Here is a 17,169-nt window from a genome sequence, read left to right as displayed (position 1 = left end):
GATATTTCTCTGCAATAGCTTTAACTGTCTGCAGACCAAACAGAATTGTAAATGGGGGTCTAAGGGCTCCCCTGCTCTCCCTCCTCTGCACACACTTTAGTGGTCTAATTCTATCACCGCAGTGCACACACCCTATCCAATTAGACAGCGTAATGGGATTGCTGTGTGGGGTCAAGATCTGCGCTCATTCCTCCTGTTGGACGTCAGCGTTCAGCCGGCTACTCCCCCGAGATCAGACCCCATCGCCTTCCTGTCTTCCTCGAAAGCTTACTGTCATTCTCCTCCAGAATGCAGGCTTCTCCTGTATTTCGCCCGGTCTGGCTGCATTTCACGGCGTAATGACTCCGCCGCTCATTTCTTCATGCGTTTCTTCATGACTCAGCCGCAGTTCTGCAAGAGATGAGAGAAGAAGCTCAGTCTGTCATCTCATTAATTTCAGGACGAGCTTCTGGCAGGTTTTAACAGCGCAGAGAGAGAGAGGACAAGCCTCTGTCATTCAAATGTCAGAAAATTAAGGGATCAAGGAACTTCTGGGGAAGTTTTTGTCATAATAAGCTATCTAAGACTATAAAGATAAACGAGGAACTAGACTTGGTGAGATTGACTTTGATTTATTTAGTGAAGAAATTTGTATTCTTGCCATCTCATCTTTGTCACTGACTTGCCCTTTTTTTTATATAAAGCAGAAAGCCTGAAAGCTCTCTGCACTCTGCCAATAAGAACTACACGTTCACCCTTGCATCTTTTCCTTCAAATTAACATTATACGGACACCAATTTCGTCTCCAGCCACACTCAACGGGATATTAGCTGCCAGTTCCTTCGGCTCGTCTTTATTTGCACTCGGTGGACGAGCATGCCAGCCTTAGATAAGCTTGTGCCAGTTTGTCAACACATTTCCTTCCCATCCCTCTCCCTTTATGACAGAAGTGGGCTGTGACTAGTAGGCCTTTTAGCTCGGGGGAGTGTTAATGGACCATCCTCCTCTCATTACCCACGGTCTTGCCCAGGATGCCGCCCGGTCCTCACGCCTGCCCTCAGCATCTGTAGGCAGCGCGGCGAAACCAACGGCACATGCATGCACACGTGTTCGCTCATCCACAGACCCCCGGGCCGTCGACGCTATAGTGTCCTAGTCCTGCATGCATACTCCAGATCAGCAGCAATGCTTAAAAGAGCATTTCCCTTTGTTTTGTTTTGTTATTTTATTTTCATGTAGGCTAATCTAATTGATCCCAATTTCAGAATTTGAAAATAAATGCAAACAACATGACTTGAAAGAGTTGGGAAATCTGTGCAAACACACATTTCAGGATTATCCCAATACTTTCACAGCCATGAATGTGTAGCAGCTTATCTTTAAAAGAAAATGTCACTATAGCTCTGTTCTGCTTCTCTGTGGCAGCCAGCAGGTGCATCAACATTCACAACAAAGCAATTCTTTTGCTTTTTTTTTTTTTTACTTCTTATATCTCCCAGAGTTGCTAATTAATTCTATTTCCCATTCAATGTCTTAATACCATTTGCCTTTCCACTATCCAAATTACCTCGCTGCATGGCTCTGTTATTAGCTGTGGCTGAATTACAGAGAAAATCCTCTCAGCCGTGTTGTTGATTTTTTTTTTTGCAGCAAACCTAAATCATTGCTCATTCTGGAGTTGCTTCATTTTCAACTCAACTATTCCCGCAGCCTCACTGGGCTTATTAATTGCTTCGAGCATGCACAAATTGATAGAAATGTCTGCTTACGTTGTTACATTACTGCCCGCATCTTCTTTCATTCTTCCCCTTCATTATCCGATGACATTCTGCATGTGGTCATTAACAGACTCACTCTGGAGACGCCATGCAGCTCGGTGGCGTCGTCGCTGGATTACTGCTCGTTTCTTCCTCTGGCCTTCGTGCTTTTAAGGATCAGTCGCAGTGTCAAAGCTTTGGATTTAGATTTAATTTGAACTCTGAACCAGGACCTCACAAAACCTCTGTTTTGGAAGAGAGAAGGAGATGTCCTCTCCTTTGCTGTTAAAATATACGTTGGCTGTATTATCAGGACACTGAAGCTTTAGTTCTCGCCTAACGTCTGTCACTGCTTTTGCCTCTGAGATTTCTGGATATATTTAATTACAGTCAGGGGAGGAACAGTTACAAGGTTTTTCCTCTCAGTATTGTTTTACGCTCAAGAAGAGAGCAGCATTCATTTGGTTTCATGTGAAAAATGGAACAGTATGTTCTTTATTCAACAAGCTGAATGCATGATGAATTGACATGATATCTGATCTGGACTTGTTACTATGTGTTGATTAAATTACTTCACACATTCTGAGCTATGTTAGCACTTCGGCATAATGCTTTTTAAAGGTGATCTTCATGCTGGAAAAAAAAAAACAACTTCATTTGTCCATATGAAATGCTTAATATGCTTTGACTTCTCCCTCTGGTTTGCTGGAAAAAATGCCGACTCAGACAAAGTGGCCATCAGGAGTAATGTCGCATTGTGCGCAAATTAACTTTGACTGCATTTATTTATATGCAGGTTAAGCTGAAAGCAGATGGCTGCCGGCTGAAAGGAAGAAAAACGGCAGTCAGTACACAAGACCCTCTCATCAAATATTCGTTTTAACGGAGAGGAAAGCTGATCGCTGGCTCTGAGATCGTCTCGGGTCATGATCGAAGATCTGAGGTCGTTGATCTCAATTCATGTTAAATAACTCGTGTCATCCTCAAGGTTCTCTCCTGTTTTCTGAGGGATTTCTAGAACTCTATAAAACAAATAAATGGGAAGTGTCTGAAAGCTTGGGGCCCCATTAAATGTGACATTGCAGGCAAGCACTGGAACAGTCAAAGTGTCACTTAGATGATGAGGCATCTTCGTGATGTCTTCGTGAAGTGTTTCCCTTCCTCTCACTGTTTCTTTTCTTTTTTCATCCCTTGGCCTCTCTTTCAATCTCTTTCCATTTATCACTGTGCAGAATCTGACTTTCCCCTCACTTTTGATCCAAATAAAACCTCTTTTGGCCTTGCTTTGTGGGCGAAATGTTTGAGATTCTACTTTGTGCGAGCTTTAGCTTTTTCCAACACAATAAAAAGCGTTGAGTTCACTTTAATTTTTCATACATTTTTGAGGTATTAATGCCAGTATAAAATCTCTTATTTATTGCAGAAATCAAAATACTTAATTTGTTTCCTTGCGGAAGTGTCAAAAGCCTCATATCTAATTTATCAATGTCCATCAAAGGTTACATTTAGAGCGTCAAACACAAATAGAATGACGAATGTTGTTCAAATAAAGTCGTGAAGAAGCAAGATTTAATCAAAATATTCATTCAAAAACAATTTCAGTTGTTTTTCATCATCAGATGGAACTTGCTCCATTATCATGTAACATTTTTTTTCATTCAATAACATTTTTTTCAGTGCTTTGGAGAAGAATAGATCTTTTATTACATAGTTGGTGAGTTTAATCTGACGTCGAGGATGAGGAGAGGTACAGCATTTACCTCATTAACGCTGACAAAATAACACAGTATGTTTTCAGAATAATCAACACAACAACCTGTGAAAACAAGAAGACAAATGTGGGACTGTCAAGAGAATTGAAAAAGAGGAGGAGTAAACTGCAGCTTTCTCTCAGTAGTGCGATTCTTCAGCTTTTTAGATGTTTTTTCAGTATTTTACAGAAATCTTTTACCATCTATTCATCCATCCATCCATCCATCCATCCAACTTACCCTACCCTAACCTACAGATCTATTTGTCTGTACTAGGTATGTGAAGTCCTAATATGTGATAAATAGAGACACATCATTACATATTTAATGGTCTGTTGAAATCATATTAGTAGTTTTTGGTTTGTCTCTTTATTGCTTTTATCATCTGTGATTATCTGGCCATCGTTTCGCTCATCTGTCACAGTTTGTGATTTTTTACACTCAATTTTTCTGCCTCTGCCTCCTCCACTTGATGTAAATGTGTGCTCCAGATCTCTCCCCAGTGGACTCTGCTTTGCTCCATAGTGATGCTGTTTTCCTTTCTTTCTTTTTTTTGTTTTTCTTTCTGGTGTGAATTTCAGTGAACAAAACCCAGCCTGTCCTCCCCTCTTCTCTCCACTCCTCTGTCTCCTGCTTCTCTCAGTCATCTCGATAAATTATGCAGTCGTTCACTTTGATGGGGGACTAATCGCTCCTCTTCTACGTAAGGATCTTTCATAACTCCAAGTAGGGAAAATATGTGAAATTATCTGATGAGTGTTAACAATGCAACGCTGGGTGGTAAACATGCGGTTCCCTCCGCGAAGTGATTTGGTGAACCAGCTACAAAGAGTGTTAATCACTACCTCGCTGCACGACAACTCAAAGTAAGGCATCACCATCGGACCTCAGCATTCCGACTTTACACTGCATCCGAGGCACTGAGCTGCTTTGCCCTCGAGACGTTGCGCAAGTCGGCTCTGCTTAGAGTTGTCAACAGAGTGAATTAGGAAATACAGTAATGTTTAGTAATATTGTGCGAGCGGAGCGAGGGGGGTTTTCTGTTGTAGAGAGAACTGCTAATGATGCCGTTATCGGGCTGGAAGCCTGATTAGCTTGACGGATGAGGCCGACGCTGGCAACCCGAACTCCCCTCTCCTGTCAGTCTCCCTGCGCTCGTATGTGCATTTGTGTGTGTGAAGAGCGACTTGATGAGTTTCTGGGGGAGACTGATACAGAGAGTGACAGAGACCGAGACACGAGCGCGCACACTCAGACTCTGATGAAGGGAAATAGGACTCCTCCTTTTCCACCTCTGGCCCCAATCGAGATGACACACCAACACCAAACCACTGCAAAGAAAATGAGCAGCCATCTGCCTGACAGTCAGCCCACCGACGTGTTAGTGAAGGGAGGAAGGCGAGCACATTCTTCCTATTATCGTCTCATCCAGTTGTTTCTTTAAAATATTCAGCCGTGTACCTCGTGCTTAGTGGGAGTGACGCTTCAGCGTGAGAGACGTGATGGAGAGGAAGGTTGCGGAGAGAATGAAGCTTCCCCAAATAGATACTGAATGTGTGCGTGTGTTGAAAGGTAACGTTTCATCGCTGCAAGTATTGGCAGTCACCAGAGAGTTACCATTTTTACAGGGGGGCTGTTTTCTTATAGAAAATGGAATTTTTTGTTTGTTTTTTTGTTTCGCCGGTTAGACCTTTGAACTACATTATCCTTTCTAGCTGGTGGTAATATGTTTTCTGTCATGTACAAAGGTTTATGTGTAGCATGAGGTAATTAGAGAGATGAAGAGCCTCTGAGGAAAGTGGAGGGGGTTGATCGAGATGAAACATGTGACTTTGACACAGTGAAGTGCTGCCTGCAGCATGCGAGCCGTCAGTGTTGGTTTAGTATCCGGCGACTGATTTAACTGTGACCACAATCTCTTCTTAACCCGTCCTGCAGAGGTTTCCTGTAATTGCGTGTGTTTGTTATTAAGCTATTTAGTTAAGTGTGCAAATTCATTTAATTCATTCAGACGAGAAACTGATGACCATTTTTGAAGTCATATTTGCAACACAGAGACGAATTCTGTTCTAATCTGATTTCAGAAACAGCCCTCGCCTCATAAGCTTTGCATCAACGCTCCAGTAATAGCTTCTGAAGATTGCATGTGTTTTTCATGGCGAGAAAAACAAAGAAAAAAACCCCCAGAAAACTTCATTCACTATCAGAAATTGAATTCAGTTTTCTAAAATTTGCAAAATGTTAATAAAGCAACTAAATAACAAGTAAAGCAATGCGACTGAATGATATAAAACCTGACTTAAATAGTGCACACACTGTGAAATACCAGGAGATTTACCTGAGAGGCTTGATGATCAGTGTGTGAATTCATTTGTAAAGAGTTAAAATGAAGCGAGTGTTCATGTATATGCAAAAGCCACACAGTGTGGCTCCAGTTGGTGAATTTATTTGCTTACAGCTGTGTTCACCTCGGACTTGTCCAAAGACTGGCTTAAAGGTAAATCATGGTCTAAGGTCAGCTTTTGTACCCTCTGACCTCCATGGTTATGTGTTTTTGCCTAATAGCACAAACAGAATCAACAATTGCAAGCTGAAATTCCTGTTTTTAACATGATGGTGTTTCTTGCATTGAAGCAATGTCCTGTGCGGAGCTACCACCGTCCAAACAGAAATGGTTGGTTATGTTCATACACCTTTTATTCAGAGGGATTTTATTGAAGACAGTCATGAAAAGAGTATTGAGAAAAACAGTTTTGCTAATCAGCGCACATCTCCTTGAACCGAAAAGCTCCTGTTAGATATTAGGAAACATTTTCTCATTGTTTAGAATAATGAGTTAGCCAACGGCTGGCCCTCGGGTTATTCTGCATTACAAAGTATGGCCACACAGAAGAGGGTTTAGACACTAGTAACCGTATTTTCATTTTTAAAAGATAAGAACTTGGTCCAGCAAAAGGGTACTTAAATATTACTCATAGTTTACGAGGAGATGCCTTCTAATTGTATATTCAAAGTATGTCCCTTCTAATGATGGAAAATTCAGCTATGTGACAAGATGATAAGTCTTCTGCAACCAAAGACACAAATTCAGATTGACTTCTCAGCGGTCAGTCAATAATGCCTGTAATAAATTGGTATATAGCAGATCGTAAAACAAGATACAGCAGCAAAACAATAGCGCTCGTTCAAGTCAGAATCATTCTCTCAAACATTATACCTTAAACAAAAAAATAACTGAACTTCACAGTAAATAGGAATATTCTTTGTTTAGCTCCTCTGAAACACAACACTTTGGGATTTTGTGGGATGATTAGATGCTGCTCTGACGACTGTTCCTCGGCGAGCGGAGCGCCGCCTCCCACAAGGCTGCCTCGAGGGGAATCTGTGAAATACAACAAAGTGTTCTGCACAAAGCACCAGTCACTTTTAATACACGCTAAATACTCTCTTTAGAAATAATGAAAACTAGACATGTTCTTGAATTTATAAACCCTCCAGCATGCCCCCGAATGTCACAAGTATTGTATTGTATTGTCACAATAACTGAGGTCAAGACTGTGTTGTCCTCTCGCTGGCCACTGCAGTTTGATGTGATCCAGTCAGTAACCTCTATGGGACGTTTTGCCCTCATAGTGAAGAATGATGCTCAGTTTTCCTCGAAATGATCAGACAGATTTCAATATAACTACATGTTTACCTCTGAGGTTGTGGTTTGCAGTCATGTTGAGCTGAATAGTATTATATGGAGAGGAACTTCTAATATTGTGATGATTCAACATACAATAAAGAGTCTGGATAATCAACCCCTATCCACCTCACCCCCCCACACCCATCGTTAGGACCATCCAGCCTTTAAAAATGTAGAGTTTCACTAATTCTTGTTGCACTGAATCATATTAGTTTTTTGAAGTGTATTTTCTGCAACATTCATGTGTGCATGAAACTGAATCAACATTGTGTCCACAACAAAAAGAATAACAAGTGACACATAAAGCAAGTAATGTTCACCCCAATTTCTAATTTATTTCACTTCTACCCACTCCAGACTCGTTTGATAAGTTCATCATCGTTCGCACCAGTGATAATGGGTCAGCTCTTACACACTGTGAAACAAAAAGAGAAAAATGATCCTAAAGATACGTTTACATATTGAGGTGTGTATATCTTTATAAGGGGGTTGGGTGCAGACGCCATCCCCACAGTGATTTCTGCTTGAGCAGGTTCAGTATGTGTTTGAATGTTTGAAACCCCTGCCAGGTTAGTGGAGAAACTCTGCAGTCCCTTGCGACTTTGCTGTCGAACATTAAATATCTATCTAAATTCAGCTGCAGCCTTCATCGCTCTCTTTCTTAAATCTCATTTCAATTCATAATTATATTTTTTTGGCACTATGTTTAATGTGACCATTTGAACTGAATATGTATTTTAATTTCGCCCTCACTGCTCTTTCTGCTCCTTGGATTGTTTCTTTTCAGCTCGGAGTCGAGCCCGACTGGCTGGTCTTTTCCCACCACCAGTGACTGCCACAGTGTCTGTTTTCTTATTGCAGTTTTTAATTCTCCCGCTCCGTGTCTCTTTTCGCGCTCCTCTTTGTTCACGTCTTGGTCTGTTTCTCCCTCCCTGCGGCCCGCTGCCTCTTTGTCTCTCGGCAGACGGCAGCAGATTGCAGGCTGGACGGCCCATGTGGGTGTTTGACTGAGGACACAAAGCTGAGGGCCATGAGCAATGTCCACGTGTACAAACATAATTGGACATGCAGTATTTGCGCGTAGTCTCAAACGCACATACATACTTATGTGCGTGCACACTGTGAAATTTCTGCACACTTTGCCTTTCGTCTGCATTCAGCATCAGTGTCCACTCACATAATTGAGATGACATCTGGTAAATTATACAAGCAGACAAACAAGCGAGTGAGTCTATACCTGGCCTGGCCAACAGGCTCCACACCGAGATAAACATGCAGATAGAAGGCTTACACAGAATGCTTAGTACATGCATGCTATTATCATATTTATACAGTGCAGGAGCAGATTAGTGATTCAACAGTGGAGTCAGCAGAACAAATGATTGGCAAAGAGATGTTTTTTTTTTTTTTCTCATCCAGCTTATATAACTGAGTCATTTCATTCACCCCGATGAAGACCACATCGTGATTCCTCCCTCTTCCGGCCCCCTCCCCCTCTCCCTTCTCCGTCTGGTATTTAGCATGGTTTGCATGTTGTGTAGCATTACAAATGGCTCACTGGGAACAGAGGCCGCTCTAATCAGTTCTGGTGGGGGAGCTTGTTTGTACCTGCAGCTGTGATTACGACACTTGAAAACAACAGCCAAACAGTTCAGCATATTAGAGGAGTGGAATGGCGAACCAAAAAAAAATAAACAAAAATACAATGAATCCCACAAAACTGTCTCTGCACATTGTCACCAGAAAATGATTTTGTTTAAAGTTAAAGTGGGAGGATGTTGGTTTAATGTTCCCACTCAATAGCTTTTCCTCTGCCGCGGTTCTGGGGAGTGGCTCAATTTGTTGTCAGGCAGTAGAAGCCAAACACATTTTTGTGGTGTTGAGTTGAATATTGAGTTTCTTTCCAATCTAAAGATAAGCCATCTATGCGCCATTCTCAAAATTTACTCCAAACGGTTGTTTTTAAATGCTGTTTTATTCAGCGAGTGCTTTTAGATTTTAATTGCATCCTCTGTTCTCCAAGCTGCAGTCCTGTCTGTGTGTATGGAAACACCGGAGGGAGCTGCAAGCAGATGCTTTCATTTTTTATTTTTATTTTATTTTTTTTTTCACTGAGATAAACCAGGGGATTGAAAACGCAACACTGAATAAATGCACTGTCAAGTGTTCTAACAAATCCAGTCACATTCATCCTCATTCAGCAGTCGCCATTCATCTATCTAACCATTCACTCATCCATCAATCCACTTTCAGATTCACTTTACTCACATTTACCGTTGGCTGGGATACAGCCAGTCCTTGTTGAAATTAGGGTGAAAGCGGCATGTCTCCCGTGATTTGATACTAGGTCAGTCAGCTATTGATGTGAAATTTGTCAAATTGATGAGTCAGAGTCTTCAAAAATTAGCTCAGCGGACCCAGTGCGAAACATGGTGATAGTAAGACATGCACATGCACCAATAAGCACACCTCTCTGATGGCACTTTTAGCCTGCCAGCATTTTGCAAGGTGAACCTCCAATTAAGAACAACTTCTTGAGTATTCGTGTGGGGGTTTCTTGTGCTTTCGACTGTAACGACGATCTGCAGTAGTCAAAAGGTATTGCGTCTGTGTTCATTTGTCCGTGCTCAGGTTGGATGGAGTGCTGGAGCTTGACATGTTGGAGAAGCAAATCATGAAACACATCGGGGCTTTACAGCAATGAAGTCTGAATTTGTAATGCAGATGCAGCCATAAACAGCACAATCTTTCCCCCACTCTTTGTTAATCAAATCATGAATTAATCAATTACTAAAAACTCCTCCAGATATTTTGCACAGTAGTCAGTTTTCATGAAGGAAATACACTAGATAGATAGTGTGGTGTGTGTTCTTCTGCTGTTTCTTGTTCCTCTGTGCATCCTGTTAGGATCTGCAACCTTTAGGGCCAAAAGAGCCATTTTTGTGACTTTCTGCCAAGTCAAGTTAGTCTGGAGCCGCAAAGCACATTTAACCTTTAAAACGAGGCTAATGCAGATTATGAAGGTTCATACATAGTTTTGATTCACATACAAAAAAAAAATATCTTATTTTGCATTTATGAAGTTAGGGTTCAGAGTAGTGAACATTTTATTAAATTTGACCTATTTTTGTACTTGATTTTAACAGTTTTGCTCCTGTTTTCAAGTATTTTTTGTTGACAATTTGGATATTTTACTTGTTTAAACTGTTTTGCCTCTTTTTTTTCCAACCATATTTATGTTCTTTTACAAATTATAGACATTTCAGGGTTTTTTTAACCGTTCTATCACTTTTTTCCCCATTTCTTCTGGTTTTAGCAGTTTTTTCCCAATTTTACTTGTGCCTCTTTTTGAATCTCTTTTGAACCGAGAGTGACGAATCATTTTGAATAGTACTGTGGCGTGTAACAATAACAAAGAGTTCAATGTTCATTCATGTTTCATATTGTCAAAGCGTCCCGGAGCCACTACAGAGGGACTGAAGAGCCACATGTGGCTCCAGAGCCGCAGGTTGCACACCCCTGTGTTAGTGGATCAGCGTCCACTGTGTGTGTGACAGTATCAGGTTCACGCCTGCTTTGTTAACAGGTGGATCAGCTCCTATATACGGAGGTAGCACGAGTCGGTGCACCACTTCCTGACCAGTCCAGTAACAAGTGAACAGAACAAAATTAACTTCAAGAAAACTAAATTAGGAAAGGCTTCTGGTAGATTATGTGTCACTTAAAGAAAACACTGAACTGACAATAGAGATAAAAATCACAGTAGTAATATTTGCAGTTAAAGCTAGTTGCAGAAATGGTCACGTCTAGCTTTTATTTAGAAATTGTACCTAGCTATAAATTCAGTGGGATGCTGTAGCTGATTATTTTCTCAGTGTCTAAAGTCATTACAAATTGTATGAGACAAACCTGAACCGGCTGTCCGCGTTACAGAGGACAACACTAAGGATCAGCGTACACACTCCCAGCCAGCAGATTTATGCAGTGAATATCGTGTCTTCTCACCTCTTTCTAGACAGTGAACGCCGCTGACTATTTTACTAAACAGTATTAAAAAAATCGTCCGGTCAGAACCTTGAAAAAAAGCACGGAGAACCACCATATCACTAATTTTTTATCCTCATTTATAGGAAATGACTTAGTTATATTATTCATTGAATCGTTACTTTATTGACTTCGCATTACACGACCACATATATTATTTTGACAACCTTATTCTGGAAGTGAGAGATAATTTTGTGCAGATGGACGAGTGCGACTGCAGAACTGCAGAGTAATTATGAATCATAAAACTATAAAGTATTAATTCCTGAAAGACTGGAACAGAAGTAAGTCTTAAAGGCACTGATGAATCTGCGTGTTTGGGATTTTGTGTTCAGCCAGTTGCTTAGAATCTTTTCAAATGTTGTGGAGTAGTGTGGCCCGTATGTAGTACTTGAAGGTGAAGGGGATTATTGACGCATTTTCTCCAAGACTGCTGTTGCAGTCATAATCGTGGTTGAGACAATCCTCCCGGCTTGTACGGGCGACGATACATGTACTGAGTACTGACTAAAACAGCTTTTCTTTTATGACCATGAAAAGGCAATCGGCATGCAGATTAGGACAATCACAAAAGATAAAATAACGAACAGCATGATGCATTTGTTGTGTTCCAGTTTTAATCTCTGATTTTAATTTGAATCTCCCACTGGAATCATTGCATCTTATTTAATCTTACTGAATTTAATGATGTATTTTGTCATTGAAAAACTGATCATGGAAAAACAGTCATTTGTTACCCTTTGTTATATGTCAAATCACTAATGAAGAAATGTCTGAAGAAATGTTAAATAATGAAGAGAGTGAGTTTGATTTGAGAAAACTCCATTTGTTGAGGCCAAAAACACCCTAACCCTGAAGATCTGATAAGTTTTCCTGACTGACTGCGCAGCTCTTTTTTCTGCAGGGCTTGTGGGCGTTTGAGCAGCACACACTAGATACTGTGAATTTTATTTACTTGTACAGCATATGCAACACCCCCACACCGACATTATTCACACACAGCACATAAAATTAGGCCTGTTGGCATTCTTCTTCTTCTTCTTCTTTTTTTTTTTCTCGAAGACTGCAGTCTGCTCTCACTCGCTACATTCACTACGATCATCGAGGCTCATATTATCCATGATCCAACATGTTGGAGTGTGCGGCTCCGGCAGTACTCGCTGCTTAATTAATTGGTTGACTGGCAGTACAAGTCTGCCTGTTGATTTACTTATTTATTCATTTTTTCCTGTGGTTGGCTGTGTTACTCATTTCATGCTTGGTTGTCAGCTGGTTGACTTGTTTATTTCCTCACTGGTGGACGTGCAGGGCCGCTGGCTGCAAGGGGCAGATATTTAATTTGACTGCTGGGAATTCGTTGCAGATTTTTCTCTGGGGCAGTCTTGAGGGAGAAATAAAAGTCAAACCTGAAAACACAGTTGTATTGCATTTACAGTATGTTGAACAAATTCTTAGTTCTGCCTCATAAACAGAAAATAGAATTCCAATTAAAACGGCAATCATGTGTAATTCTATTGTCTGTTACCGCTTTATTGAAGCTGGAGCTGTGGGGAACTGAAGTTTCTCCCAGTGGAGAATTAGTTCAGTAGGTCCTTTTATGATCTTAGTATTGAGTTTGCTCCTGTATTATAAAGGAGTATTATAAAGGGATGAGTGAAATCTTAATATTAAGCTCTCAGTGTCATAAACAGACCACAGAAAGCAAAGAATCCAACTACAGTCCACAGTCCGATTGCTCTAAAGCTGCCTCTCTGATGATGGGCTGGTGGCGTGTCCAGAGTGTAACCTGCTTTTGCTCAGTGTCAGTTTCGATCCTGTCCAGCCTTCCACAGCCACGGGTTATGTGAGGTGGGATGGAAAATGAATGCATCGATGGATGAAATATTACCATCTGTATTAATAATATCAACACAGTATTACAAACATCACATCAATCCATACAGAGAAAACAATCTGCCAAAATTCAGTGATAAATGAGTAACACAGAATGTTAATAATCATGTGAGGATTAGCACAGTCTGTGTTAAATCAGTAGCCTTGCTATTTTATGAGCCAGCTGACATGCTTCCAATAAGAGATAAACAAACAAGGCGTTCATTTAAATTCAATTCAGTTTTTTATTTCGTGCCAGTAACAACACGGCCATCTCACGGCACTGTTAAAAAACAGGTGATCCCACATGAGCGTGCAAAGGCAATGTTGAAAAGGAAAAACTTCCTTTTAACAGGAAGAGACCTCAGGAGAGCCAGGCTCAGAGGTGGCGGCTGTTTGGTGTTGGGGTTCGGGGACAGAGAGAGAGGGAAAGGACAGAAACAGAAAAACAACAAGCAAACAAACATGTTGACATCAGACAGCAAACTAATCCACTCACTGCAGAGTGTGGGCTTTGCCTTAGCCTGTACTTTCTAAATGTTTTTTTTTAATCCAATCCCAAACTAAAGAGGTGAAATGCTATAGAGCCTTTTTTTTTCAGCCTATTTTTTCAAACTTTTGGTCTTATGTCAGAGTTGTCACGTTGCAGGGAAGGATATTGGATATTATTCTGACTTTAATATACATGATTTTTCCACTGATGAATTCCAAGATGTTCTGACTCAGACGTCTGGCAGGTATAAACCGAACTACTCCAAAATGATAGCTCTGATTATTTTGATTGCAGACTGCGGCGGCCCAGAGGTTATTGAAACAAGTAATCAGACGTTTTCTGGGTTGGATCCTTCTGCTGATGGGTCAGTGCAGTGAGTTTCTGAGCAATGCTGTTAACGCCTGCTCAGGTTGCCTCTCGGAGGTCATTCGACGTAAAAACTGAGGTCAGATCAGATCCGATCAGATCAGATGATCTGCTGTAGCAAACCCCTAAGGGAGCAATAGAAGTACATATAGACCTGCTGCCTTCAATAATCTGAAGAGAGTATCAAATTCCTTTGATGTAGCAAAAGTGTTTTATGTTCATATTAGCATAGCTTATGAAGTCGGGTGGTGGGGGGTCTTACTGCTGGCTGAGAGACTCGAGTATCTGACGAAAGGAAAAACACTCTCTTTATTGTTAACCCTCTTTCAGCAGTTTCTCATTGTCTTCTTCATATGCAGACCTTTGTTTCAGGTCATCTTCTTTCTTCTGCCCTCCTGTCATTTCCACTCCTCTGCTCCCCCCACACACACACTCCATTTCTTCCCTCAACTCTGTCACTGCGCTCTTCAGGTCCTTGAACGCTGCCTCTAATGACTTCACCTCATGCGATCCCTCTTGTCTCTCTTGAGGTCAAACAGGCTCTTGCCCAAACCTCCATGCAGCACAGCACTCCTTCAAATCACCCACCGCCTCTCAAAGAAGCACACAGTACAAAGAGGATGCACACTGCACCTCGCCGGAGGAGACAGACAGGCCTTTTAGTGTGATATATGCTGCTGTTGGGGGCGAATACGGACAGGTGGACCCAGTGTTTATGTGACGCCTATTTATAGATGCAATGTAGGAAAACATGAAGTCGTAACAATGAACGAGAGGCGGCAAACGAAGTTGTCAACATTTCAAAAATCCTAATGGTCATAGCTGACCGTGTTTGTCTTGGTTTTCACAGGGGAGGTCGTATGTGTTCGACAAGGTGTTCCCTACCAACACCACACAGGAGCTGGTTTACAACGCCTGTGCCAAGCAGATCGTCAAAGGTGAGTCAGAGAGACAGTTTGGGGTTTTTTCCTCCATTGCATGACGCATGATTGACAGAATGGCTGAGAGACGGAAATCAACGCACCGTAACTGTCAATTTTGTTTAGTGCTGCATTCAGTGTCAGCAGGAAAACTCATTACCGTGGCTTGGTGTGTTCACATGGCCGACACTACAGATTATCAGCATGCACATTTACCTTTGAACAATGGAAGTCTCACATCCTGAAAGCCCAAGATAAAAAAAAAAAGAGCATCACCCTGAAGGTTTAATTTCTCTTTTTCTTTCCTTACCCCTCCTCCCCCTGTCGACATCTCTCCATGTCTGTCCGCCTCTCTTCTCCCGCTGTTACGCTTTCGTTTTTCTTCCACTTTCAAAGTGAGTGTGGAAGTCCATTGAACTAGTTCTTGATGGAGCATGAAAAAGATTGATTTAGCGGGCGAGATTACTTATAGAGTGTGAGATTACCATGCAGACGGAGGAGAGAAGAAATAAAGAGGCGAGATGAATTGCAGCAGACGGTTGAGCAGAAAAAAACTCAAGGTAGGGCTCCAGCTAAATAAAGAAATGGAAAAGGAAGAGAGATCTGAAATCTATCAAGGGAAGAGATTAACAGGAAATACATGTAAGGCCAGAAAAGGCTGGTTTGGAGACACATATCTGTTCATCGGCGTTCTCTACTAGTTGGTATTTTGGGCCGTTTGGCTCTTTCTCTGTCTGTGGCGCTGCTTTCTTTGCCCTTTTCGCTGTCATCCTCTCACACTTGCTGTCTGCGTTGATCAATATTTCTGTACGTGGCGGTCTTGGCTGTTCAGCAATCTCATCTCCTGCTGTCTTTATTTCCTTTGAAAGACACAATCTTTATTCTCAGTCCTCTTTCTGCCGCGGCGCTCCCCTGTTTCGGTAACTCGGTGACCGGTGCTGAACGAGAGGAAGACATGCAGTGGGAGTTGAGGCCGCACGGCAGCGGGAAAATGTTCTGCATGGATTCAGCTGAAAGGCTTTGTGATTCATCTGTGGTCAGCTAACCTGTGGTGGCTGGCCTTTCGGGGTGATATGTTTTTCTTTATCCATGTTTGACTTTTACCGCAGAGGTTTATTGGACTGTGTCAGCAATATGACATTCAACAGTACCGGTTCTTTATAGCCCCGGCTTGTCAAGACGGTGTTGTTTTCCTCTTAAATAAGGGAAGAGAAATGCGTGTGTGTGTGTGTGTATGTGTGTGTGCTGGGTACTTTGCTGAATACCTCCTGGTGGCCAGAACACTGCAGGTAGTTGTTGTTTACTGTGTGCAGCCAGAGGTTGTGCAGCGCCTAACCAAGCTTAAATACCATGTGCTTGTCAGGGTCCACCGGCTTTATGAGGCTCAGTTTGATCCCATCTTTCCAGCAAAGGTCAAAAATATTTGTCATTCTGTGAGCGGTTGCTGTCGGAGTGTTTTGGCGTCTTTCTGAACTCAGTAATTCTGCCGCTGTTGCTGTTTTTTTGACAGTGCTTTGTTCTTTTTCCCCCACCTCTCTCACGTGTTTTCGTTCTTGCTGCCGGTTTTAGATGTACTGGGTGGATACAATGGGACCATCTTCGCCTATGGGCAGACATCCTCGGGAAAGACGCACACCATGGAGGTACAGTAGCAGTAAATTATTCACAAGGTAGACTTCATGCTGTGACACACACATGCATGGAGACGCACATTTCCCTGCTTTATTTTTTTATGGACTGCGTCGTCTTCTTCACGCCCCCATGGTACATCTGTCTCCATCATGGCCATCACTCTGTCTCTCCCTCTCTGTCTTATAACCTCCTTTGCAGCTCTCTCTGGGAAACAACCCTTCTTCCTTTCAAGTCGAAAGCCTCTCTGCTCCCCTTTCTTTTACAATTCTCTCTGCCTAATTTGTCCAGGGTCTGCATTTATTCCTCTATCCACTCACATGTTCCTCCTTTGTCTTGTTCCGTCTGTAGGGAAACCTCCATGATCCCCAGGGAATGGGAATAATACCACGAATAGCAGAGGACATTTTCGAACATATATTTGCCATGGATGAAAACCTAGAATTTCATATAAAGGTGAGCGAGAATTCATGTAATTTCATCATTTTATCATGTTACTCAAAAACTGTCAAGATTTTTTTTTTTATTGATATTTTAGTGTGTCTCTAGTGTTTCCTCATTTTTAGAGTCTTCAAGAATCATATATTATTCTTTTCTCACTTTCTGGTATTTTTTATGACTTCACACCCGACGGTTTGGAGGTTTTTCCTGTAGTTCCTATTATGTTGCA

The 17,169-nt window shown here is 41.7% G+C and overlaps 1 protein-coding gene across 2 annotated transcripts in view; it reads left to right on the top strand.

Moving 5' to 3' along the window:
- kif5ab (kinesin family member 5A, b) overlaps positions 1-17,169 on the top strand; it is a 73,149-nt gene that overhangs the window by 6,736 nt on the left and 49,244 nt on the right. For both annotated transcript variants that reach the window (XM_030091747.1, XM_030091748.1), the window contains exons 2-4: positions 14,801-14,888; positions 16,440-16,513; positions 16,851-16,955. In XM_030091747.1, coding sequence (XP_029947607.1) covers positions 14,801-14,888; positions 16,440-16,513; positions 16,851-16,955 — 267 coding nt within the window. The remainder of the gene's footprint in view (positions 1-14,800; positions 14,889-16,439; positions 16,514-16,850; positions 16,956-17,169) is intronic.

The sequence above is a fragment of the Salarias fasciatus genome, chromosome 5 (assembly GCF_902148845.1).
Source record: "Salarias fasciatus chromosome 5, fSalaFa1.1, whole genome shotgun sequence".
Lineage (NCBI taxonomy): Eukaryota > Metazoa > Chordata > Actinopteri > Blenniiformes > Blenniidae > Salarias > Salarias fasciatus.
Note: the sequence above shows the minus strand (reverse complement) of the source record. Positions and strands in the feature narration are given on the sequence as shown.